The sequence below is a fragment of the Nematolebias whitei genome, chromosome 7 (assembly GCF_014905685.2).
Source record: "Nematolebias whitei isolate Nwh7 chromosome 7, NemWhi1, whole genome shotgun sequence".
In the NCBI taxonomy this organism is placed as follows: domain Eukaryota; kingdom Metazoa; phylum Chordata; class Actinopteri; order Cyprinodontiformes; family Rivulidae; genus Nematolebias; species Nematolebias whitei.
In genome coordinates, this window is record NC_056504.1 from 29225324 (window position 1) to 29252281 (window position 26958).

A 26958-nucleotide genomic window follows, 5' to 3' on the forward strand; every position below is an offset into this window, starting at 1 on the left:
AATCCCTGGTTTGGAGCATTTAGAAGTGAGAGAAAAAAGTGTGAAGTAGGAAGGATATGATTTCAAAGAAACTTTGGTTCCTGTCAATAAATCTGGGGCAATCTGGTAAGGGGATTAACAAATAATTTACAGTGTGAGAAAAACTATTCATAAGTGAAAAACTTTTAACACAAGTTCATGCAGGGACAGACCCAAAGCCTTTAAATTCTGCAAAGAAGTTTAGGACAGTATGCTTACAGATAAAGGGCCAGAATAAATCAAAGTGAAAATATTTTGCCATAGATCAATGCGTTCATGGTTTGCCCAAACGATAATGGGATTCACTGTTAAAATAGTTATTGGTTGTCCAACAGTCTTGCAGTTCCAGCTCCAACATTCTAGTTCCTTTAAATGGTAAATGGACTGCACTTATATACTATATATATACTTTCTATCTAATCAGGATACTCACAGCACTTTATTCTACAATCTGTGTCCTCATTTACCCATTCATACAGCACTCTGCTAGATCTATACAATGAATAATCAGAGCTTTATCACATCCATACACTGATGGGACACAAATCAGAGACAATGAGGCATTCAGTGTCTTGCCCAGTGACACTTCAGCATGTGACTGCTGGTGGAATCATACCCCCAGCGCTTGCCTTGGAGGATGACTGCTCTAAACAGCCGCCCCTTTAACTCCAGAGGTTTAATTTACTGCATAAAATTCTGCTTGTCTATCATGGTGAGTTCCAAGCAGGAAAAAAGTTGTCAGCTGGATCATCTTTCATGAATAGTCAAATGTTGTGTGTCTTATTTTCCATCCATCCATCCATTTTCTTTACCCGCTTATTCCATTTTGGGTCACGGGGGTCGCTGGTGCCCATGTCCAGCAATCACTGTGCGAGGGGGGGGGTACACCCTGGACGGGTCGCAAGTCCATCACAGGGCCACATAGAGACAAACGAGACAAACAACCATTCACTCTCTCACTCACACCTAGGGACAATTTAGAGTTACCAATCAGCCTAACATGCATGTTTTTGGTTTGTGGGAGGAAACCGGAGTACCCGGAGAAAACCCACGCATGCACGGAGAGAACATGCAAACTCCACCCAGAAAGGCCCCTGGACCGCGGTTTGAACCAGGGACCTGCTCGCTGAGAGGCAGCAGCTTTACCAGTTGCGCCACCGTGCTGCCGTGTCTTATTTTATGAAATGATATTTTAAGTAAAAACTTTTCTGTTCCTACTGCAACATTTATACCCACTTTTTCATTATAGTTCAATTAGGTCTTTCTTTTGAATCCTAGCGGAACATTTTGCCAAATTATCTGTTCAATACAAACAACAGCCAACAGTAAATTTTGAATAACCCTTTATATAAATCCCAAACCACACTTTAATGCTACTTTAACTGTGCGTTTAATACTTTATCCGTGCTGCTGATTTCTTACCCACAAACTGCTGTATTCATACCCATCTGCTAACAACAGACTCATGTTCAGGCTGCTGTTTAATACACCTGTATTATTATTGTTTAGCATATATCTTAGATCCTTCTATGTTGCTTTTTTTATATACTTATTGCTATTTTGGGGTGTAAGTGGGACCTTGAGTACACAATTTCATTTCACCTCATGCACCACATGTGATACAAATGAAAATAGTATCCTTGAAACTCATTATAGTTTGGTTATTGCCCATAATTAAAACATTTTTTTGTAACATGACACTGATTAAGTAGTGTAGACTCTAGAAATGGGCAGCACGGTGGTGCAACTGGTAGAGGTGCTGCCTCTCAGCGAGCAGGTCCTTGGTTCAAACCCTGGTCCAGGGGCCACTATTCTTCAGGAAAATACAACCATAAGATCTAGACTACAGTAAGACCAGTTTACAGCAAAAATTATTGCTCATGTTATTACATGAAATAGGCCTAAACTTTGTTTTTCAGGGTGTGTGAGAGTTTGCACTCAGAAACAAAGAAATATTGTAAATAATAATAATAATAAAAAATATTATTCTAAAGTTGTTGATTTTTTCCATAAAGGTTGTCAAGAATATAAATTCAAAGGCAACATGTTTACTCAGCTGAAGGAATATTGTCATATTTTGACCAAGTGTATACAACGCTGTAAATCTGTTCACAGTAACAGAAATAACATATTGCAGTCCCTGCCTCACACTCTAGGGGGTAGAATAAACTCTGTAAAAGTGAATTTCCTCCATAAATTTCTATATTTGTTTCAGAATCTGCCAATTTTCTTTATTAAATCATTCTTCACCAATCTGAACAGCTAGATATCAGAGTTTATTTGTAATAAAAAGCAGCCACAGATTGCCAAGAGGGTCTTACATCTCCCACAGGTTTGGAGGCATGTCACTTCCTAATTTCATGCGCTTTTACTGGGCAGCTAATATCGTCCATCCATCCATCCATCCATCCATCCATCCATCCATTATCTTTACCCGCTATTTCCATTTTGGGTCACGGGGGTCGCCGGTGCCCATGTCCAGCAATCACTGTGCGAGGGGCGGGGTACACCCTGGACTGATCGCTAGTCCATCACAGGGACACATAGAGACAAACAACCATTCACTCTCTCACTCACACCTATGGACTATTTAGAGTTACTAATCAGCCTAACATGTTTTTAGTCTGTGGGAGGAAACTGGAGTACCTGGAGAAAACCATGTACAAACCGGATTCCAAAAAAGTTGGGGCACTAAACAAACTGTGAATAAAAACCGAATGCAATGATGTGGAGGTGCCAACATCTAATATTTTATTCAGAATAGAACACAAATCACAGATCAAAAGTTTAAACTGAGAGAATGTATCAGTTTAATGGAAAAATCTGTTGTTTCCAAATTTCATGGCGTCAACAAATCCCTAAAAAGTTGGGACAAGTCCATTTTTACCACTGTGTGGCATCCCCCCTTCTTCTTACAACACTCAACAGACGTCTGGGGACAGAGGAGACCAGTTTCTCAAGTTTAGAAATAGGAATGCTCTCCCATTCATGTCTAATACAGGTCTCTAACTGTTCAATCGTCTTGGGCCTTCTTTGTCGCACCTTCCTCTTTATGATGCGCCAAATGTTCTCTATAGGTGAAATATCTGGACTGCAGGCTGGCCATTTCAGTACCTGGATCCTTCTCCTACGTAACCATGATGTTGTGATTGCTGCAGAATGTGGTCTGGCATTATCGTGTTGAAAAATGCAGGGTCTTCCCTGAAAGAGATGACGTCTAGATGGGAGCATATGTTGTTCTAGAACCTGAACAGAGTTCTCTGCATTAATGGTGCCTTTCCAGACATGCAAGCTGCCCATGCCACAAGCGCTCATGCAACCCCATACCATCAGTGATGCAGGCTTCTGAACGGAGCGTTGATAACAACTTGGGCTATCCTTGTCCTCTCTGGTCCGGATGACATGGCGTCCCAGTGTTCCATAAAGAACTTCAAATCTTGACTCATCTGACCACAGAACAATCTTCCATTTTGCCACACTCCATTTTAAATGACCCCTGGCCCAGTGCAAACGTCTGAGCTTGTGGAGCTTGCTTAGAAATGGCTTCCTCTTTGCACTGTAGAGTTTCAGCTGGCAACGGCGGATGGCACGGTGGATTGTGTTCATTGACAATGCTTTCTGGAAGTATTCCTGAGCCCATTCTGTTATTTCCTTGACAGTGGCATTCCTGTTTGAGGTGCAGTGACGTTTAAGGGCCCAGAGATCATGAGCATCCAGTGGAGTTTTACGGCCTTGACCCTTATGCACAGCGATTGTTCCAGATTCTCTGAATCTTTTGATGATGTTATGCACGGTTGATGATGATAACTTAAAAGTCTTTGCTATTTTATGCTGGGTAACACCATTCTGGTATTCTAAAAAAGTTAAATCTGGTCCTCTAGACATTCAAAAAAAAAAAAAAAAACAAAGCAAACAACAAAAAATGCTTTGCTTTGTTTTGGTTTTTTTTGAATGTCCAGAGGACCAGATTTAACTTTTTTAGATTTTTCTACCTGGATTATTGAGCATGCATCAGGACATTCTGGTATTGCTGCACTATCTTTCTGCGCAACAATGGTGGAATTGGTGATCCTCTTACCATCTTGGCTTCTGAGAGACACTGACACTCTGAGAAGCTCTTTTTATACCCAATCATGCTGTTAATTGACCTAATTAGTGTTAAATGGTCTTCCAGCTGTTCGTTATATGCTTAATTTCCTTTTTCCAGCCACTTATTGCTACTTGTCCCAACTTTTTTGGGATTTGTTGACACTGTGAAATTTTGAATCAACATATTTTTCCTTTAAAATGTTACATTTACTCAGATTAAACTTTTGATCTGTCATCTATGTTATATTACGAATAAAATATTGATATTTGCCATCTCCACATCATTGCATTCAGTTTTTATTCACAATTTGTTTAGTGTCCCAACTTTTTTGGAATCCGGTTTGTATGCACGGAGAGAACTTTCCAACCAGAAAGGCCTCCAAATTGGGATTTGAACCAGCAACCTGCTCCTTGAGAGGCAGCAGCTCTACAAGTTGCGCCACCGTGCTTCCCCATTTTAATAGTCATTTTATGAAATCAATTTCCTATCTCTTTGGTAGATAGGAAAACCAAAGAGTGAATGCTGACTCAGCATTCACACGATTACCAAAAATGCAACAAATGTTAGCTTCAGGTTGTCTTACAAGAAAAACTAGTTTAGGCCTGCCTACAGGGTACTTCTACAGGTATACAAAGGAAAATTTGTCTTTTTATTATTCATACAAACAAAAAGTATTTTCACTTAAAAAATCATGATCAAAACTTTTAAAATTACAACAAAATAATGTTTTTTTGAAAGTAAAGCTTTGTTTACAAACCCACTTTTTACATTCATATATCAGTTATTTTTTTCTTACGAAGTAATGAAAGTTGTTTGAAAAAGAGAAACTTTCATTTGCACATTTTCTTGGTTACAAATGTCAGTTTTGTTTTCGACACTCCCTGTTTTAGGTTTTTGGTTTGCAAATAACTTGTTTTTTTTTGTTAATGTGTAAATGCTGATCAGCATGGTGTTCCTACATACGCTTCTTATCTTGTTTTTTTTTTTTTTGCAAGTATACCAAACATTTAATTCAATGGAGAATAATGTAAAATAACTTTGTTTTTCTAACTTCTATACTTTTGATCACATGGTATTTTTTTTTAAGTGAAATGACTTTGTTTGATTAAATAATAAAAAAAACTGATGTCCCTCCATACAGATGTATTATTTGATAGGTGCAACCAATTAACTGGGTCCATCAACCATTTTAAATTACGACAGAGCTTTAGGGCCACGCAAAAAAAAACAAGTTACATTGCCACGCTAAGACTTTTTTTTAAAGCAATAAATTTATGAGAATAAAGTCATAGCATTACGAGAATAAAATAAAATAAAGTCTTATTATTACAAGAATAAAGTTGTACGAGACTTTTTGTTACAGCTGTCGTTAATTTTTTTTCCCCCAAGAGTCGGATCCACGATGCGACCTGTCAATCAATCCAGTAGGCGTGTCAGCAAATGACCAATCCCAAACTAAATGATTCGTAATATTATCCGAACTCCGACACGACAAAGCAGGGTTTACCGCATTTTAACTGTGGTAAAATGAAGAATGTTTATTAAACTTTTTTGTTATTGACGCTCTTACTCAAAGCGTGTTCCAAAACTTCCACCTACTGCTGGGTTTTTGTATGCTGCTTCTGGGATGTATATATGTGACGACATTATATCATGACTTTTGTTTTTGTTTCCGTTTGAAAACGGCGCTCAGTGAGCGAAACTGTGCGTGCAGAACTCTTAGAGGTCTTCAATAAATATGCCAGAAATAAGCTGAAGAGACTCAGCAACTCACTTATTTCTGTCATTCTGCAACACCAACACCTCTGCTCTACAATCCATTTAACAATATTGAGCATCTTGTTAAGTTATACTTTGGTATTGGTTTTACAAATAAGGAGATAGTTAATCTTTTAGCACATCAGCATCAGCTTATTACCAGTATCAGGACTTTGAACCATCCATCCATCCATAATCTTTTACCCACTTCTTCCATTTTGGGTCACGGGGTCGCCATTGCCCATGTCCAACAATCACTGTGCGAAGGGTGGGGTACACCCTGGACTGATCGCAAGTCCATCACAGGGCCTACTTTGAACCTGCTTACAGTAAGATGGTATGCTCTAGGGCTGCAGTGCAGCTCTGCAGGTAAGGAGCATTTAGCTTTGAATTGGTCATTTGCTGACACGCCTACTGGATTGATTGACAGGTCGCATCTTGGATCCGACTTGTGGGAAAAAATAAAAAATAAATAAACGACAGCTGTAAAAAAAAAAAAAGTCTCATGCAACGTTATTCTCGTAATTTTTTGTCTTGTAAGTTTTTCTTCTTAGCGTGACCCTAAAGCTCCCTTGTATTTAATAAACCAAAATTGCCCACTTGAACAAATAACTTCTCACTTCTAACACTTTATGCCTACAACTTCAGTTCCCATGATGCTTTGTGTTTTTGAAGCACAATCTCAGCATAATAGACTACTTCTGCACTCCAGCACTGGGGTGTGTGGACAACACAGGCACGTTTCAGTTCACACAGGAGAATTTTGAATCATTCATGAAAGAAAAGTGGATCGAAAGCGAGACGAGCTGAGGGGAGGAGTCTCCATCTTTCACATCCATTCAGCCAAACCTGCAGCAACATTGTTGAACTAGAGAAGGGGAGGCGCAGTTTTGTCCTACTCGGCCTCTCATACATAACGGAGGCGCTCGCCCCGCTTTATCTGGAAAGGCAGCTTGTGTGCCTCACGATTCACAGAGGAGTGCTGCTGAGGAGGAGTGGTCAGGGGATCATTAAGCACTTTTTTCCCCCTTTTTTAAAGAAACGACGTCTCCTTTAAACCTCTGCAGCGACGTCGCAGGACTCCAGGCTCTGAAGTTGTGTCGAGCCCGGGCGATGGTTTCCATCTGATCGCTGCTCGGTCAGCTGGACCGACCGAAGACTGCGCGCTCGTCACCGCTGCTCTGTGGCCACCGACACGTTGATTCCTGCCGGAGGACCGATTGCACAATCCGTGGCTGGCCCCCAAACATGTCATCTCAGGCCAAAGTCAAGAAGGACAAAGAGATTATTGCCGACTATGAGACCCAAGTGAAAGGTTGGTTGCGTGCAGGCCTTGCTGTATTGTTACTGCGGGGAATACACCCTTGCATAACTTTACAACAATTGCTTTCTGTGGCTCTGCTTAGGTGCAGTGTGGTGGGGTGGGTCAGTTGCATGTGCTTCTGTCTTTTTCTTTTCTATTCGTTTAAAAAAAATATCCAAGAATTGCCCATCATTGCAACTAAAATGCATGTTCATTGAGTTGAATAGATGAATCTAATGAGAACATTTTAACAGCAACTTGGCTCAGGCAGCCTCTGCACTGCAGAGGACCGTGCACAACAACATGCCTAGCCTTGCACACAAGCAGCTGGGGCTTTATAATTTGCTTCAAAGTGCATCTTTGGGCTTTTTCTTTCTCTCTCTCTCTTTTTTTTTTTTTTTAAATTCTCCAGCAATAAATAAGCACTTCAACACATTAAGGCTTTTTTTAAAGTACAACTTTGCACGACCTGTTAGGCAGGACATAAACTATTTCTTCTTCTAGTGATCATCTGTGTCAGTTTAGTAATTTTCCTGTCTCTCCAGGACAAAGTGTGATATAAGAGGGAATGCTTGAGAAGGTCACACGAGCAACAGTTCAGAAAGTCCTTGAATAATGTATGCCGTCTGCATGAATTATGAACCATGAAAGGGTTTTACTGTCTGACACTAAATATGTGACTGGATGAACCACCCATGGAGAGAGGAGAGCCAGGAGCAGACAGTGCAGGATGAATGCCTGTGCTGCCAGTCTTGTCTGGGCAGCTTCGTGCGTCTGCACCTTCATGCATCACCTCTGCATGTTGTGGTTTTATCTTGCTAAAAGTGACTGCTTCAGAATCAGATGAATACGATTTAACTGCTCAGCTTTGCAGCTTTCATAAAAGGCCTAGCTTAACTTTAAAGAAATGCATATGTTTGCTGAGAAGGTTCTAGCTTTTTTGCTCAAACCTTGTACTTGTATGTGTTGAGGATGACTCAACTGCAGAAGAGCTACTACCACTCCGAGTTTTAGCTCAATATTTGTAAAACTGATGGATGTATTGCCATTTGTGTGTTCGCTGAGATCAATTACCTGTGGCAGCCATCTTTAATTGGGTTGACTCCAGTATGTTGAGTTTTATGTGAACAGCCACTGATTTCATAAAGATCCATCCAGTGGTTTATGAAATATTTTACTATTTTACTAACAGTCAAGTTTGATGCACAAATATTCAATGTGTCGCGCTCAAGGTATGTGTTGAGTGTAATGCTCAGCCGCTTCCACACCAACGTTTAGCTTGGTGTCTTTAAAATGGTCTGAGCTTTAGCTGTTTTTGTGCTGTCTAAGGTCAGTTGGCTGTGGTGGCCATCTTGAATCGGTTGATTCCAAAACTTAATCAGCTTACTTCATAAAAGTTTTATTAAAATCTATTCAGCTGTTCCTGTTATTTTACTATTGATGCAAACTCACACAGGTGATAATGAACATCAGAGTTAACCTTTAATGGATTACAGCTCCAACAGCTGATAGCTGTTGGAGGAAGAATCAGTTTTGTTGTGTGTTTCCTTGACTGATGAAGCCTTCCGGATCGAAGGCGAAATGTTTCAGCATTAAAAAAAGAAACTGTCCAGATGACCTGACTGAAAAATGTTGGATTGTATACCTGGATTATTGAGCATGGACTTTGTTGTTCTTTAATGGATTAGTTTTACTTTTTTTCAGAGCGTTCACAGTTTTTCAGCATTCAGCATTAACATTTAGTTCAGCAATTTAAATTACAAAAAGAGTTTGTAGTTTCACAAACATTTACAACATTTAACTTTATAAATAAATATAGTTGTATCTTTAGTTTAGTCTTTTTTATGCAATTTATACGCTTAATTGTGACTGAAGTCAACTGAAAAACATGCACGGCTTTTGCCCTCCATGACATTTAGATTAGCATTCTCATTGCTAAAGGCCTGAAAAACAAGTTTCATTAGTGACCCGTTGTAAATTTCCCAACCACCCTTTTTTACTTTGTAAGTTTAAGACTTTCATAAACAAGAAACAAATGCCTAAATGACAAAGCACACTGCTCACTAAATATTATATCTATTAACAAGAACATTTTAAAACTGTGCCTATTTTAAGCTAACTTTTACGCTAAGCTACTTGGTGACAGCATGCGCGTTAACCAACTTGTATTTTTTACATGGTTAAGTCTCCAGTCTATTTCAGGACTAAAACTAATAAATAAAATAAGACTCAAATGGTCAATATTATCATAATGTGCCCCCCCCCCCCCTCTCCCAATTATTCTGGCCTCCAGATCTAATGTTAAAAATCTTGGTGTTATTTTTGATCAGGACATGTCTTTTATCCCCCACTTTAAAAACTACAACCGCCTTCTTCCACCTGCGTAATATCACTAAAATTAGAAACATCTTATTGAAAAATGATGCAGAAAAACTGGTTCATGTATTTGTCACATCTAGACTGGACTATTTCAGTGGTTTGTTATCTGGGTGTCCAAAAAGTTTTTAAAAAGTCTTTAGTTGATCCAAAATGCTGCTGCCAGAGTCTTAACTGGAGTTATAGGAGAGATCATATCTCTCCAGTTTTAGTTTCTCTCTTGGCTTCCTGTCAAATCCAGAACTGAATTCAAAATCTTACTTGTAACCTACAAAGCCCACAACAACCTAGCTGCATCTTATATTACACATCTTATTGTTCCATATTTTCCCAACAGAGCACTTCAATCTCAGACTGCAGGCTTACTTGTGGTTCCTAGAGTTTCCTAAAGCAGAATGGAAGGAAGATATTTCAATTATCAGGCTCCTCTCTTGTGGAACCAACTTCCAGTTTCTGTCCGTGAGGCTGACGCATGGTCCAGTTTTAAGACTGGGATTAAGACTTTCCTTTTTGGTAAATCCTATAGTTAGACTAGTGGAGGATAAAATTACCTCATTTCTTAAATGAATTGCTACAATTGAAAAGTTTGCATTTGACACTATTTCTCTCAACATGTGATTCTCGACCTGCCATTGTGTATTTATTCCTCTCACACCCAGCCGGTCGAAGCAGATGGCCACTTGTCCTGAGCCTGGTTCTGCTAAAAGTTTCTTCCTCATGAAGGAGTTTTTTCTTTCCACTGTCGTCGTCATGCTTGCTCAAGATGAGAGTTCTGTGATGGAGTTAAATTCAAAGCAGTCTGCTCCTCAGATAAATAATGTTAAATTATTATTTTTATATATGAATGTTCTGTTCAGTGCCCTGAGACGACTTCTGTTGTGACTTGGTGCTACATAAATAAACTGAATTGAATAACGGATAAGCAGTAGCCATTTTTGTAGTTTATTTGAAACCTTATTAGAGGGATTCAGCTAACTCCTGCCAAATAATGCCTTTTTTTTAAATAAACGATTGTTTATACATTTGAAAAATCAAATAGCTGATAGATATTTGAAATTAGTCTGTATTTTATTTCTAAATAATTAACAAATTCCTTAATGCAAACATTAGGTTACAGTAATCAGGTGTTTTGCTATAAATATGTTAAAAGTTAACTAAGACCCCACACTTCCTGTACATAAACGGACTTTAAATGACAAAAGTTGTTAAACTGTGCCTGGAATGAAAGGTATAAGTAGTATTTTGTAGTCAGAGGAGTGGCTGGAGGTCTTCTGTCTCTGGTTGTTTGACTCGTTCACTCAGTGTGGTCCACATCGGGCTCTGCGGCTCGGAGTGAGCCATCACAGCTCTAGCTCCCGTCTCAATTTCAGGAAAAGCTTTTAAGCTGACATGTTAAGCTCATTTGCTAACGATGGGCACAGATTGCTCTGGTGCTATGAGGACTTTAGGCACTGGCCTCCGATGGAGCTCAGTTGCTGATGCAGCTTATCAATCAAACTCAAATCTTGTGGCTTCACCACTTCCTGTCCTTAATGTTTCCTTCTCAGCAAAAGTTGGGTTCTTCGCTTTGTTTGCTGCTGTGTGTCCATTGATCCGTCTCTGACTTTTATTCAAATGTATTTTGTTGGTGACCAGGTTCGTGTGTCTTTGAGTTGCAATTTATTTTCTAGCCAAACTAACATTTTTCTTATCAAGTGTGGAATTAACAGCTAGATGCATCTCTGAGGAAAAACAACAAAGTCAATAAATCCTGTACTTTTCGAGGTGATCCGTGTTTCTCTTTAATGCAGTTCCATGCTTGGAGAGATTTGGAGCTGTAAAAATGGATGAAACAGAAGACTTTGTTTTCTGTCTGTTTAAAATGTGAACATGCAACACTCTGTATTGTTTGTGTAATTGATGAAAAAATCTCATTTTTATTTAAATACATATTAAACAACTGCAGTGGAATCGTGCATTTCACGAGGATCGTGCAGACCCACCCTTTTGTAGGAATTCATCATCAAAACCCCCTCTTTGATAGACGCTGCTTTAAAATGTCAGAGTCGAATTACAGCAGTAGCGCAGTATGTTTGCTGTGTGTCTTGGTGACACGTATGAGCCTCTCTATTTGTTGCTTCGACAGATGTGTGGCCACATCTGGGCGTTATCTCATTTGAAGAGAAAACGGTTCCGAGCTGCGCCTCTAAATATTGGCTCTTGCTGTGTGATTGAACAAAGAGCAATGCTTTTTGTTGTTCGAAACATTTCTCAGGCGTGAGCGAGAACATGATGTGGACTCAACCAAACGGGCTATAAAAGCATACCACAGTCATTACTCCATGCAGAAGACGAGCACTCGCAGAATACAGCCCTAACCAAATTATGTCATGAGACTACACACAGTATCAATCACAGCTACTGCCCGTTCCAATAGCTGAGCTAGACTACTTTGATCATGTTAATGTGGTCATAGTGGCTCCTGGCTGTGTGATATTTGATACTCTACTGCAGTAAAATCACGAGAGCTAGAATGGAACAATGACCAATATTTTCCCTGCGTTCATTTCACTCTATGTGAGGGTATACCGGCCACAAACGGGCCACAGCCTGGTGTCTTTGACGCTACAGAATATAACATGTCAGTAAAGCTCGGAAATTTCAACCTATAAACCTCTCACAGCATGATTAAACAGGAGAAGACTATATAGAGCATGTTGAATGGCTCTTCAGATTAAGATGGAGCTCAGTGTAATTTTATTTCTGTGTTTAGTATCATTTATACAAGGAACAAATGCTAAACGGCGCACACATTTTAGTGTCCTTTTTAACTTATCCAGGTTCTGCAACGTCCCTTTTCACCCATTCATACACACACTTACACAGTGCCTTCATTTATATACTTTTTACACACAATATACATCAATGAAAATATATTATTATTTATTTTATTTAAGATATTATTGAGATAAACGATAATATTGTTTGAAATTTGACAATAATTGGGAATTATTGTCAAATGTAAGAAGAAATGTTGGTTAATTTGTTTTGAGTGTAGTACCTTTTTTTTGACCACCTGATGGCCGTATAAGACTGTTTGAACCGAAGGATGAATAGTGAGGGAATGAGCACCGTGTCTCTTTAATAAAATGGGAGGGAGGCCTCTTGACGTGACATGGGCTGTCTCTCTTGCCTTTTTTCGATTCTCAAAATGGCAGCCGCTCTGGTTTGAGCTCTTTAGCAAAGCATTTCTCACACAAAGCTTTTAATAAAAAAAAATCTGTAAACAAGTTCTCAGCTTCTTTTTGCAGAGAAATTTTTACACGAAGGCACAGGTTTCAACCATGAATTTTGAAGCTTTGAAAAGACGGTATTTTTTTCCCCGAGGTCGGCCTCTTCGCTTATCTTCTCTGCTTAGCTGCTTTTAACAATTAAAAAAAAAGTGATTTTTGGATGGTTACATTGGATTTTAAAGAGAGAATAGAAAGAGAGGGATCAGTGAAGAGCACCGGAGTTGAGCCTTTTTGTCATCCAGTGTCTTCAGTAGAGAGAGACGAAGAAACGATAGAAGCAATAAATGAAAATGAGGTTGATCATTTTAATTTATCATGCGATTAATTGATTTATTGTGATAGGCCTACTAAACATTACAGAATAAAAAATATTGGAGCATGATATAGAAACACAGTTTGCCAATGCCAATAGTATTTTTTTTATTAACTAAAGAGCTACTTCTAAATAGTTATTGTCTGCTGCAGAAAAGTAAAGCTGGACAATAATGATTTTTGCTCAGACTATTACCAAAATATTTAATGAACAACGTGATGAAATTTGACAAAATATGGACATATGTCTCCAGCTGATTGTTTGGAGTCATTCTGGTTCAGACTGGAAGCCACAGCAAATTTATTAACCTTTTATTTAACCAGGCAAATCCCAATGAGATCACAGATCTCTTTTGCAAGGGAGGCGTGGGCCTGAAGGCAGCCTAACATACATGTTTTTGATCTGTTGGAGGAAACCGGAGTACCCGAAGAAACTCATGCAAGCACAAGAAGAACATGTAAACTCCACAGAAAGACCCCAGGTCCAACCGAGGATTGAACCCACGACCTTCTTGCTTTGAGGCAACAGTGCTAACCACTGAGCCATCGTGCTGCTGAATTGACATTACCCATCACATAAAATGTCCATAACTCGGTCAGTTTTCCTGATGTTGAGTTAAAATGTGATGTGGTAGTAGCTGAGAGTATAAATAAAGGTTGAATTAATTTATGCTATCAAGGCTTTAACATCTCACAAATCTTTCTCATATGCAAACTGGCTCTATTCATTTGATGTTATGTGATCAAATTTTATAAGTTGTTGTTCCATAAAGTGCTGTCTTGTTCATGTTAGGATAAATCCGCAATATAGGGTAGCAGTGAATGCCTAAAAATCCTGTAAGTGCATTTCCACAAGGCTTTGGGTGTGGAGCATGCATACTCTTCCTGAGCAATAAAACTGGTATGGCATGTTGCTCAGCATTTCTCTTTAACAAAAAGATGGAACCGCTTTTGAGTCGTTTCTCTGCAGAAAATTCATTGAAGTCATTGCAAGCTTCTGTGTAATTGTGCATTACTCTGCAAAGGCTTGAATCATTCATTGAATGTAGTGCAGCATTGCACGTTACAGTACAGTTTAGAGTATAAAAAGAATGTGTCATGCAGGAACATGACTGCATATACGACAGTTCTGTTTCCTTCTGGAATTATGAAGCAAAACCTGTTCAATTTTACTCCTTTTTTTTTTTTTTTTTTTTTTTGCACCACTGTGGGATTAATAGTAATTTAAAACACAGAGCCCAACTAATTGCGGTGTATTTTATTTTAGGAGCACATCACCGTTCTTTCTGTTTGAACTTCATTGCTGCCTCATTCATCATCAGAGGCTGTTTGTTGCATATTTTGAAGCAGAGTAAGTTGCCCTTGTCCTTGGCCATTATGCTAAACAGACTGACTGCTGCGACTGTTTGAGCCGGGAACTGGCCTGCTCTCATTGAAATGCCTCCAGAGGCATGTTACCAGGCAACTGGGAAACTGTGGGGACCATGAGAGGTACATCTCCTCCTCTCCACATATCCAGGGACTCCATATTTACTTTGTTTCCCTCTCTTTGATCACCCATTCCATTCACATTTTTACTCACAGACCAATATGCAACAAGAACAATAATTCACAACATATAACGTGTTTTTTGACCTGATGAGTTTATTAAATTGCAGTGTGCCCTGTATTGACTGTTTCCATACAGTGGCTATACTGCAGTTAAAGTGGATAATAACGTGGTTGTAGAAAAGTATCACAAGTGATTTGTGACAAAAGGGTGGCAGCAAAGGTCATAGGAAAGGTTTACTAGACAAGAGTGAGACCAGCTGTGTTGATGTATGTTTGGAGACAGTGCCATTGACAAAAAGACGGGAAAGAACTGAAAGTGGTAGAGCTGAAGCTGTTGAGGTTCTTCTTGGGGGTGACAAGGATGGATAAGATTAGGAACGAGCTCATCAGAGGTACAGCACAGGTTGAACAACTGGGAGATCAAGTTAGAGAGGCCAGACTGAGATGGTTTGGACATGTCTAGAGGAGGGACAGTGGGTATATTGGTAGAAAGATGTTAGAAATGCAGCTGCCAGGAAAAAGACAGAGGAGATGTATGGATGCAGTTAAGAGGTCATGGAGGTAGTTGGGGTGAGGACAGATGAGAGGACAGGGTGAGATGGAGGAGGACTCGCTGTGGCGACGCCTGAAGAGGGAACAGCAGAAAGAAGATGCCTTTATTGCCTGTGTTTATTTGCGACTACATTCTTGTATATACACTTGAAACAAGGCTCTCTTGCGAATGAGACATCATGCTTCAATGATGTAGAAAAAACAACAATAATTCTTAACTTTTTGGTTCATTGAAATTTTCACTTCACACACTACTCCTACCACTAAAATATGCTAAATGTGCTTGTATGTAATGTATGGAAACTGTTAGCCGAAAAGTCAGCAGCTGACGACTTCTCGTTTTCTTTTAGTAGCTTTTTTTAACACCTTACCTATGTTACAAATGGCTAACTCTTGTCTTTTTTAAATTCAGTATAAAAAATTATACACAGAAGCCGTACCATTGCTAGCACAAATTAAAGCTTAGCTGTTGTGAGTTCACATCCTAGGAAAAACAAAATAAACAATTAACATCTGTTTATAGCACATTTGAGGACCTGGCCAAGAATGATCTTTTTAACGTTAAACCCACTAGTCACGGGTCAAGCTAAAATAAAAGCCGATTTCAGTCGCCAACCAATTATTCGGTGCATCTCCAGTAGTTAAAGCTAGTGGCAGAGTTGGTTGAACTGTTTCCCCTCATCAAGAAGGTTGCTGGATCAAATCCCAGCCAGAGGCCATTCTGGGTGGAGTTTGTTTTTTATTCAACATTTATTTAGACAGGTAAATCCCATTGAGCCCCGAGGACTCATTTACAAGAGAGACCTGATTTCGCCAAAGAATGATGACAACAATGGACAACAATAGACAGTTATAAAAAGGCATACAGATTTTTTTTTACAAATAAGATGGCAAAAAGAGTAACAAAACAGCTAGATTCTAAGGCGAATGTAGAAAACTAAAAACAGGAACATGTCTGCATTGGTCCTTGCCAGGTGTCCAACAGATTTTTAAAGCCACTTATAGAGGTCAAGGTCGAGAGCTTCAGGTCTTTTTGCAAGATATTCCAGGAAACGGGAGTGGAGTAGGAGAAGGCCCTTTTGTCTAGTTCAGTCCGCACTGAGGGAACACTGCAGGTAATAATGTCCTGAGAGCGCACGCTGTAGCTGCACTCACACAGAGACATGTAGGAAGAGATGTATGAAGACAACAAACCAATAAGTGATTTATAGATGAAAATGTACCAGTGAGAGAGTCTGTGTGAAGTTAATGGTGACCAGTTAACCAGTGAATACAGGGTGCAATGATGGGTACAATAATCACAGCCAGTTATGAATCTTAGTGCACCATGATAGACGGCATCCAACATCTGCAGGGTTCTTGTAGGAGCGTTCATGTAAATAATGTGACCCTAATCAATGGAGGGAAGGAAAGTCACAGATACAAGGCGTTTCCTAGCATGCATGTTAGGCTGATTGGTAACTCTAAATTGTCTCTGGGTGTGAGTGAGAGAGTGAATGGTTGTTTGTCTCTATGTGTCCCTGTGATGGACTGGAGACCTGTCCAGGGTGTCCCGCACCATGAACACAGTGAATGTTGGATATGGGCACCAGTGACCCTCATGATCCAGAAGGGAAGAAGTGGGTAAAAATGATATATGGACGTAGGAGGAAGCTATGTTGAACATTATTGTATGTCAGGAAAGTGTTGTTGTTTTAAAAGTTATTTTTCTTCCAAGTTAATTTAGTACATTATGCAATTAGGATCAAACAAAATGTTGGTATTTTTGTATAATTATGCTTATTTTAGGACTATGTGTGCTTGTTTTGTACATTTGCTGTCACAAATGTAGCATAGCACTGAGCTCTAGGGATGAAATGTGGTTCATATGCAGCATCAACTTAGTCACTGCATTTATCTTGTTGTACATGTTGTTGGCTATGATGAAGTAAAGAAGCATCTGTTTGCTTTTTAGTTCATGGAGTGATTTTTATGACACAAAATCCCTGGAATGTTTAGAAACGTTCAAACAAATATAGGCTGGAGTCAGTCGCCTTTCTATATTGTAAAGATGTATTCATAAGTACCACATGAACTGTACTTTGAAATATTTGCGCAAAACAAAAAATGTTCGTCATTTTGAGATAGTGATCCAGAGCAACTGGTTTTGAAACCTAACACAAATCAGCCACCACAGTCATGCAATCACAAGAATTCATACCATTTGTTTATTCAAGAAAAAGAAAGTCGTCTGAAGGCTCACTCGGCACAATGCCTTTTGAGAAGCTGACCTATTTTGAATTTTCCATGCTGTCTGCTGCAATCATCAGACATGTATCTCATACTGTATGCAACGTAAGCTGCCCCAGTATGCAGACATCCCCCCCCAACCGCCTCACTCCCTCTCACCCTCTGCCCACACAAACGCATGCATATATAGATTGAAGACAAATGCGTTTTGACGTGTACTTTTCACCAGCTGTGATGACATTTTTACTTTATTGGTGTTTATGCTAGTTTTCTCACTTCTGTTTTAACTTGTATCCACCACTGAAAGGTTGTGGGTTTACTGCTGACAGCAGCACATGGAAATGTTCCCCGGTGTGTAAGCCTGCACCTGTTTACCCCGATGACAGGCTTTCGTTTCAATATGCAGAAATTCGCAATCAGCTGGTGGAGCAGTTCCGCTGTCTGGAGCAACAGTCCGAGTCCCGGCTGCAGCTGCTGCAGGACCTGCAGGAATTCTTCCGCCGGAAGGCCGAGCTCCAGCTCGAGTATTCCAGAGGCCTGGATAAACTGACCGAGCGCTTCTCCGCCAAGATCCGCACCTCCAGAGAGCACCAACATTTCAAGTGAGTGTCAGATGTGTCTACCTGGTAAACATTATGTGTGTCGGACTGATCGTTGGCACTGCAGACAAAGAGGAGAACTGAGGAAGGATTAAAGACAAAAACACAAAGAGGGAAGAGGATAAAAGCAAAAGGAAATGACCTGAAATGAATCCAGGGCCAAGAAGGCTTGCGGCCTCAGGCTGCTGTGTTTCTCCCAACTAGGTCAGACTCCTTATCTACCCCCCACCCCCTTCCCACCCCCTGACTTTTTCTCTATGGCTGTCATGTCATTTTCATTTTCAAACATCTTCATGCTAAACTGCTACTGAAATACTCACAATTTCATGGTGCGAAAGTCCGTAAGTCAGATCTTCAGCAGAAAATTTGATTTATTTTGCTCCAGTTGTCTTTAAATTGTATTTTTTTATTATTGTTTTTGGTAAAGAGATGATCATATGTCATGTAACAAACATACCCTGCAGCGTGTTGGAGATGATGCAGACATGCCTACAGCACACTCTGTTTTGTCAAATTATTAAAGTCATGAAAAATGCGGTTAATAAGAATCATTGACCATGAATAAAAATAATGAAAAATAAGACATTTATTAATTTAACTCGGTTCATTCGTAAAACCACAGTTGACAACAAAAGTCAGTACAAGGTGTTTTACAGATGAATCATAAGTAACGTACAGTTTAGGTAAGTCTCGTTATAATTTAATGCAATGCAGTTTAACAAGTTAACATCTAATCTGAATAAAAGTCACAAACAAAGTGGGTTACTGCCGTTTTAAAACATTTAAAACCTTAAAGCAGTTCATATGACAACAGTAAACTTTGCTCTTGCTCAGATTAGCAGACGCATCAATTTGGTCAAAATGAAACTCTGTTTTTCCAAACAGAGGTTTGTCAAAAAGCTATCAGTTGCAGGTTGGATATTATTTGTTCATAAACTTTTTTCAGAACCCCACTTTATTATTTCCAAATTCTTTTAGGTTCTGAGATAAATTATTTACTTTGATTTAAGTTTTTGTCCACATTTGTCCAACACTTTGTGGTAAATATTCCATTAAATAAATACATGATCCCATGAAATAAAACATTTAAATGGAAGATTTTTTTAAATGTTTTTAATTTCTATTTTATTTTCTATTTATTTCATTTTATTTATGTAATAATGGAAACCCGTCCTCCAGAGAAAACCACGCCCCCTCATTTGAATAGAAGAACGTGAAATAAAAAGTGCTTAAAATGAAAAAGGGGGTTAAAAAATTAAAAACCCTGAAATATGTAAAATAGCTTTACAAAATAAGTGTCACAAAATGAAACTCCATTATTAAATAAATAAATTAATCTTTAAATCTATAAATAAATAATAAATAAATACATAAATCTTGAAATAAATAAAAAGTAAATCTTGGAAAAAAATACTAAACAACATATTTAAATGTTTTATTTATTTATTTTATTTATTTATATATTTCATGGGAACATTTATTTATTTAATGGAATATTTATTAATATTTTTTTAATTAACACTATTTATTTAATTAATTTTGAATGAAATGGCTCTCCATGGCAGACAAGTTAAAAGCTGATAGCAAGACAAATTAAACAGTCAAACTGTTTATGACTGATGGGTGCTCATTTTAGGACATCAATGAACTTATAAAATACATCAAAATAATTAAAAACTAGCAACAGTTTTTTTTTTTTTTTTTCAAGCAATCAAATTTGTACAAATGCTTTTTTTATATGTGTATTTTTATATATTGGAATAGTATTGTAAGACCTGAAATATTCACATTGAGTACAACAGTTCAGTTCAGTGTAATTGATTCACAGTCAGTTTTACACCCATTTATTTGGACTTATCCATCTCTCTTTCAGTCTCTCCAGCCAATTGGACATAAAGCGTAATCATGGCTGAGGGCTCCTGTCACTAGGACGTTGATTAATGGAGCAGAGAGAGTCAGAGTCTCCTGCAAGAACTTGCATTGGATTACTTCTCCCCACACCCCGCTGTCCCAGATTTCTTCGTCACATTAAACGGTCGTCATTAAAAGTGTCTTGTCAAAAGCTGCATTCAGAATCAAAGAGATTGGAGAGACTTCTTTTTTTAATATCACTGGGTGGTCTTCACTTCTGCAGAGTCATCGCAGGGTCTGCACACTCACTCGTATTTCACATTTTATCAGCAAAACCTTCGCGCCTTCTAGGTTCCTTATCAGATTAATTTTTTTTATTTTGCGTTGTAATACAAATGCTGGCAGGAAATATTTTTAAAACCTCCCACCACAGAAAAATTGACATGCTGCACATTTGGGAACAAAACCAATGTTGGCATGTTTAACACGACTTAAAATCTCCAGTTTTTGTGTTGAATTGACAGTAAACAGCAGTTTGAGTGTTGCAGCTGCGCTGTGAAACAAGCGGTGCACTTTTTGTAAGCTGTCAAGTGTAAAACCTCCTTCTGTCATTTTTCCTGAACAGTTCCACATCACATTGTTGACGCCCTGAATACTAAAGTGTCGTTCTTATTCCAGAGCAGCCGAACATTTTCAGGCTGATGCGATCAAACACCTGCTCTGCTTGAAAGGCAGAAATCACTTTCAATGAGTTGAGGATTGATTTAAATAAAATAAAAAAGCTAAATGAAATGTTAACGCCCTGCTCTCTGAGTTACCTCTAGCAACGCAAAAGTACGAGTGTTAATTTAGTTCCCAACAGCAAATAAAAAGCAAGAATAATTTCCTTCCAACGTCCTCTAATAACACATGGAACAGATTCAGAAACTGTAGAAAGCTTAAACAAATTCAGAGGGAAATGGTAAATTATGGAACAGATTCAAATGACACTTGGAATTGGAACTTATTAAAGAAAACTGGAGTTTCCCCCCCAAAAAAATAATAATAAAAAAAGAGCACGACTGAAATTCATCACATTTCAGTGCTTATGATTTTAGACTTTCCACCATCAAATGAGAACAATATGTGACGAGCCCAATGCAACTTTCTTTTTCTTTTGTTTACAGTTCAGTTGTGGATTAGTGTGAGTGTCACAAAGATGGAAAAATAGACAAAGTTTACCTTAATATATCTCCTTAAGGCTAAAAAGCAGCACGGCCTTTGAGCTCTTTGTAGAAATGAAGAAAATAATTCTCTGTGAATTTTAACCCGGTCAAAAATAACCTCAAAATTTCTGACGCACATCGAAATCTTAACTGCACAAGAGGACAAAGAGTTCAACTACAGCCTAAAAACCTTCGGCCTTGGAATCATTTACTGAACATGAACCGTGCAGATGTAAATTAATCCAGTCGTGTCTTGAACGTAGACCCATTGGAACTGTTTTCCACAAGCTAACACAATTTCCTCATGTCTTCTAAAATGTCCGAGACAAACAGGACGTGGTCAAAAACAAGAGAACCTCTTAGTTTCATCCTCCTTTTTGGTTAATTTTTAAGAATGGAGCGAGTTACTTGACCTTCCTCCTCCATCTTCTTTTAGCGAGACCAGACTCAACTGCTCTCTACCAAGAAAATGTCCATTTGAACCTTTTTTTAAGTTCAGTAACCCTGAAATCACTTCATTAGGAGGGACTCTCAAAACGGTGGAGTCTGTATTTAAAATTTAGAAAAATAAAACCTTAGAGCTTTTTGGGAATCACCTTATTGATCCACTTTTATTCTTGTACTGTTGTATAATTAAACTTGAGAAGTGAATCAGTTTTGTTTTTTGACTGACAGTGGGAGTCGTAATTTTTGTTCATATTTGTTTATATCATATATACCTGTTCCTGTTTTTAGTTTTCTACATCGCCTTATAATCTAGCTGTTTTTGCTACTTTTTTTTTGCCATTTTATTTTAATTTGGAGAAGAAGAAAAAAGAAAAAAAATCTGTATGCCTTTTTTATGATCGTCTATTGTTGTCCACTGTTATCATCATGCTTTGTTAAAATCAGGTCTCTCTTGTTAATGAGTCCTCGAGGCTCAATGGGATTAACGTGTCTAAATAAAGGTTGTTTGGATATCACGCTAAACAAAACCTAATGACAGACAAACTGCTCACTGGACAGCTACTTGGATGTTAGTTATTCCATTTACTTTTTATATTTTGCTTAATATGGAAAAAAAAAGGTTCTGCTGATCAAAATAAACTATTTTTTTTAAATACCTTAAATATCTAAATAGATGCTTTTTATTGCTTTCGGCAAAGCCGAGCGATGAAGCGTCAAAGTTGTTCATTCTAACGTCGTTCTTCTCTCCTCACTCATCGTTACAGGGGAATCCAACAATAGGTTGATTTTTGTGATTTTTAAGTTCTAAATGTTCATGTTTAGGAAAATGTTTAATTCTCTCATGGTAGAATAAAAGACAAGAAGAAGAGAAACAAATGCTTTGGTGTGAGGATAATGGAACTCACATGCTCCCATGAGCAAAGAGGCAGCCAGTGTAGTGTGCATGCATGTGCGTGAGCGTGCATGTGTAGATCTGCCTCGTTTTTTTCTCTACCCCTGTCCACTGACCTTCTGATCTATAATATGTAACGACCCTCAGCGGGGATCAAATGATGGAATGAAATCTGTGTGCAGAAAGAAGCTCTTTGTTTTTCCTCATGTTTCAGCATCGTATCTGCAAGTCTTCAGAAACTAAACACTTTGATCTGAGCTCAGTCAGTCACTGAGCAGGACTTTTTGTAGCTCGAGGCAGTTTTTAGGTGTTGTCAGAAACCACAGTAATTCTTCAGGATTCGACACGTTTAACTGCTAACAAATCTCTCCCCTTACGACTTCAGAAAAGACCAAAATCTCGTTTCCACTGTGAACTGCTGGTATTTGGTGCTGGACCAGACCCGACGGGAAAGCAGAGACCACGCCACTCTCAGCGACATCTACAACAACAACGTCATTGTCCGGTTGGCGCACGTAGGCGAGGATGTCATCAGACTTTTCAAAAAGGTCAGAATGTGAATAAAATGGATGAGAGCACGCTGCTGTGACTGTTAGTGACGAACACATTCACACGAGCCGGCTGCTTAAATCGGCACATTAACAGTAATGCGTAATAAGAATAATCAACTTCATTGCCATTGTCCTTTTTAAAGTATGGAAAGATTATGAGCAAGTTTGGTTTTAATCTGCTGTAGATAGATTAATGAATGACTTCAGTTTGGAAAAATGGAGTTTAATTTTCATTGGCTTTCATCAAAGTTCATGGGTTAATCAGGTAAAAAGTCCAACAAAGTTACCTTAATTTTTGCTGTATAAGTCAGTTTTTTGCATAAATTAGCATGCCTACGACATACAGCGAAGTGACATGTTTGTTTTGTTTCTCATATTGTAACCCAATTTTTGGCTGAGATCTGACGATTTCATTCATTCTGACATGGAAAATATTGAACACTACCATTTTCAGCCACTAGAGGGCGCTCCACCAATGTGGCAAGCCAAGAGTCATTAATATTGCAGTTTCCAGGACATCCTTGTAAAAGAGATTGATGATCTCAATGGATTTATTCCTGGTAAAATAAAGGTATACAAAAAAGGTAAAAGTGAATATTAATGAGGCACTTGGCTTGCCATACAAGCCACCTTTGTCTCGCTCTGGAACTCCTGGAGCAAACGTCAAATCAGCTGCATTTTGCCGCGCTGCCCAGGTGAAATGCAGCTGATTTGACTGTTAAAATGCATTTATTAAAGAAAAGTTCAACTGAGACACACCTTTACTATAATTTCGAGCAAACAAATAATTGTTTTCAGGTAGTTATCTTGTTAAATTTCTAAGAAATACACAGCGAGTCGTCCCTCTGCACATTCCGGCAGCGGCAAATTGGCTTTTGAAATGCAACTGATTTGATTGTCAAAATGCATTAATTAAGGAAAAGTTCAACTGAGACACACCTTTGCTATAATTTTGAGCAAACAAATAACTGTTTTTAAGTGTTAATCTTGTTAAAGTCCTCTGATGCACTCCCACGGCCGCCATTTGACAGCCAATCGATTTTTGGCACAATACCGGCCCACATTTACAGGTTGTCGGCGGTGACGTGTAACAAACACGACGCATCAATGGTGACGCATAATAGATGCAACTTATACGGTGAAGCAATGTATTTGTTTTTTTTTCCCCACTTTCTTTGACATATTTGGACTGATGCGACTTATACGGCGGTGCAACGTTAATGGCGGCAAGTACGTTAAGTCAGGTCCTCTGCACGTTTTTTTTGTTTGTTGTTGAAACGTTTTGTCCTTCATCCAAAGGACTTCATCAGTCCAAGGAGCCACAACAAACTCTGTCCCATAAGTGGCTTAATCACATAGTGGGTCAATCAGTTTTATGGTGATAAGATGGTTTCTAGAGTCTGCCCTCTCCCCTGTCGACTCCTCTGAAGCAGCTATAGCCAAAGTGGTTCAAAACATCAAAAGTGGGTTGGTCCATTATATGAGACTGAGTTTGTTGTGGCTCCTCAAACTGATGAAGTCCTTTGGATGAAGGACGAAACGTTTCAACAAAAAGAAACCATCCAGAAGACTTGACTTAACTTTTTTTAAATCTCACTGGATTGTTTGAGCTAATGGTTAAAATGATTTGCTGACATTTTAAAAAGACTAATAAAAAAAATCATAGCTGTTCATACAAATGTAGTTTTCTAAACTATTAAATTGTGAACAGTTTTGCATTTTACAACTATTTTGGCAGAAATATTGTGATTTTTGTGCTGGATGCATCTCAGCCTTTGCTTGACATGCTAAACTAGCTGCTGCTATGCTTACTAAAAATAATAACAGCAATAAGCACTGAATCCTGTGAAATACTTGTGTATTATAAAACTGTCAGCAGTGTCATGCTTTATAATAAGAGTGTTTTAGACCAGAGTTGTTTTAAGATTTCTAATCCTTCACCGATTAGCTGTTAGCTTGTCAGTCTGGTCAGAGTAAACTCTTATCTCTCCAAACTGAGGTGGTTCAAAGAGCTACCTTTGATGAGATATTAATATTTTCATAACCTTTTCACAGAACTTCAACTTCAAGCAGTTAAAGCTAGAATAAAAAAAAAATGCCCCACCCGTTTGGAATTGGATACAATTATTGAAAGGAAAAGTTGTCTGGTTTGTGATCAGCCAAGGGAAATTACTGATGACCGCCTGCCTAAAAACACCCGGTCCAGCTTGCTGAAATGATGACAGAGTTACTAAAGACAATAACCCTGCTGTGCTGCAGCATCCTGGTTCAGCTGCAGTGCAGTCTTGCCGTTAATGAGCTACACATGTGGCGAAGGCCATGATTCACCTCTGGCACGCGTTAAGACAAATTTTAAGCGAAGTGAATGTGCTGAGCTTTTACTCCTGCCACGTGTGAAAACGCAAGGTTGCTGTTCTGACAAGTGTTCTCTGAGAGGTGACAACAAAACGGGATATATTGGGTGAAGCGCCGCTCAGTATCCACTTAACAGGATTTCCAGAGTCACACTCCACTGGCGCTGGCAGCACTAACACCCCACCACCACCACCACCACCCTCCCCCACCCCATCCCATCTTTGGCTACAAGCCCTATTGTGGGATGTGTCCGATTCATCATGCGCTCTTACTCTCTGTAACTGAGCTGAAGCTGTGACTTTCCGCTGTGGGAGCCGTTCTGCAATGACTGCACTGTTCTATTTTTGTCTGCCTGTTCTCTTTGGGCATTGTATTAGATCCTCTCAGCTGCAGAGTAATGACAGCGTTTCAACACTTGCCGACATCCTTCACATTTAAAATGAAACTGGCGCACGCCTCTCAAAGTTCTCTCGCACGGGGAGTTTTCTCATGCTAAGAAATAAATCAGTTATTTGGCTTGAGATGTTTGAATAGTTGTCTTTTTATCCATCCGATAAAGATGTTTTCTATTATCGTCTGTTTCGTTTGTTTCCCACAGAGTAAAGATATCGGGGTGCAGATGCATGAAGAGTTGGTGAAAGTCACCAATGAACTTTACACAGTGAGTTCTTCAGTCCCAGCATTCTTTCCTTCTGTCTGTGTCATGTTGCTTGTTTTGCCGTGCACTGGCTGGTTGTGGCATGTCAGTCCTACAGCAAGGCCCTTTTTTCCTCAAATTTGCAAACTGTGTAGCAGCTGGCCTGACTCTGCACACAGCAGATACGTCTTATCAACAGTGCAGCCTATAACGATGCCATTCTCTCCTTCTGCTGACGTTGTGAAAAGAAGCAAATTTCCATTCCTCGTTCTGATGTGAGTTTCTGCTTGATTTGAACGAGATGGTTGCTCTTGCTTCTAGCTGTGCTTTAAGCAGACTCTGCGCCCTGTGCTGCAGATGTCCCCACAGTGAACAGTGTTGGTGAATGCACCTTTACTTTTGTGCTAACAGCTCTCACGACATTTTAATGTGTTTTAAATACTTTATCCGGAGGAGTCCTGGTCATGTGTGAGTGTCAGCAGAACACCAAATTTGCAGCAATGCCGTCATTACAAAAATAAATGTATGATAAATAAATAAATAATTAAAGCACCAAGTGCTTTAATTATTCTAAATAAACCAGAATGTAGCTGCTCTTTAACCATTCTGATGATCTTAGGTCAAAATGAGCCAGGAGTCATTTCGACCCAAGAGCAGCTAGAAGGTCAAGGACTTAAAACACTTTAAATGTTAGCCCAGTCTAACCAAACCTCTGCTACCAGTCCAAAAAAGTTCAATCTGGTCCTCTGGACATCCTCTGGATTATTGAGCATGCATCAGGATACTCTGCCACCAGTATTTGTAGTTAGCTGCACTGTAACTAACTTAAACATTAAATAATGTAGTATTTTCCTTGTAATTCTGGATTCATCCTTTAGGCCTTGTATATAATAATTTAACATTTTGACACAAATAATATATATATATATATATATATATATATATATATATATATATATA

General features: G+C 38.8%; 1 protein-coding gene across 1 annotated transcript in view; it reads left to right on the top strand.

Moving 5' to 3' along the window:
• Positions 1-6867: 6867 nt before the first annotated feature.
• The window catches only part of LOC119412354 (SLIT-ROBO Rho GTPase-activating protein 3), a gene marked incomplete at its 3' end in the record, with an annotated part of 45427 nt that continues 25336 nt past the window's right edge, over positions 6868-26958 (top strand). Inside the window, 4 exon segments of the mRNA XM_037679345.1 lie at positions 6868-7181; positions 17868-18063; positions 22841-23003; positions 25960-26022. Coding sequence (XP_037535273.1) covers positions 7115-7181; positions 17868-18063; positions 22841-23003; positions 25960-26022 — 489 coding nt within the window.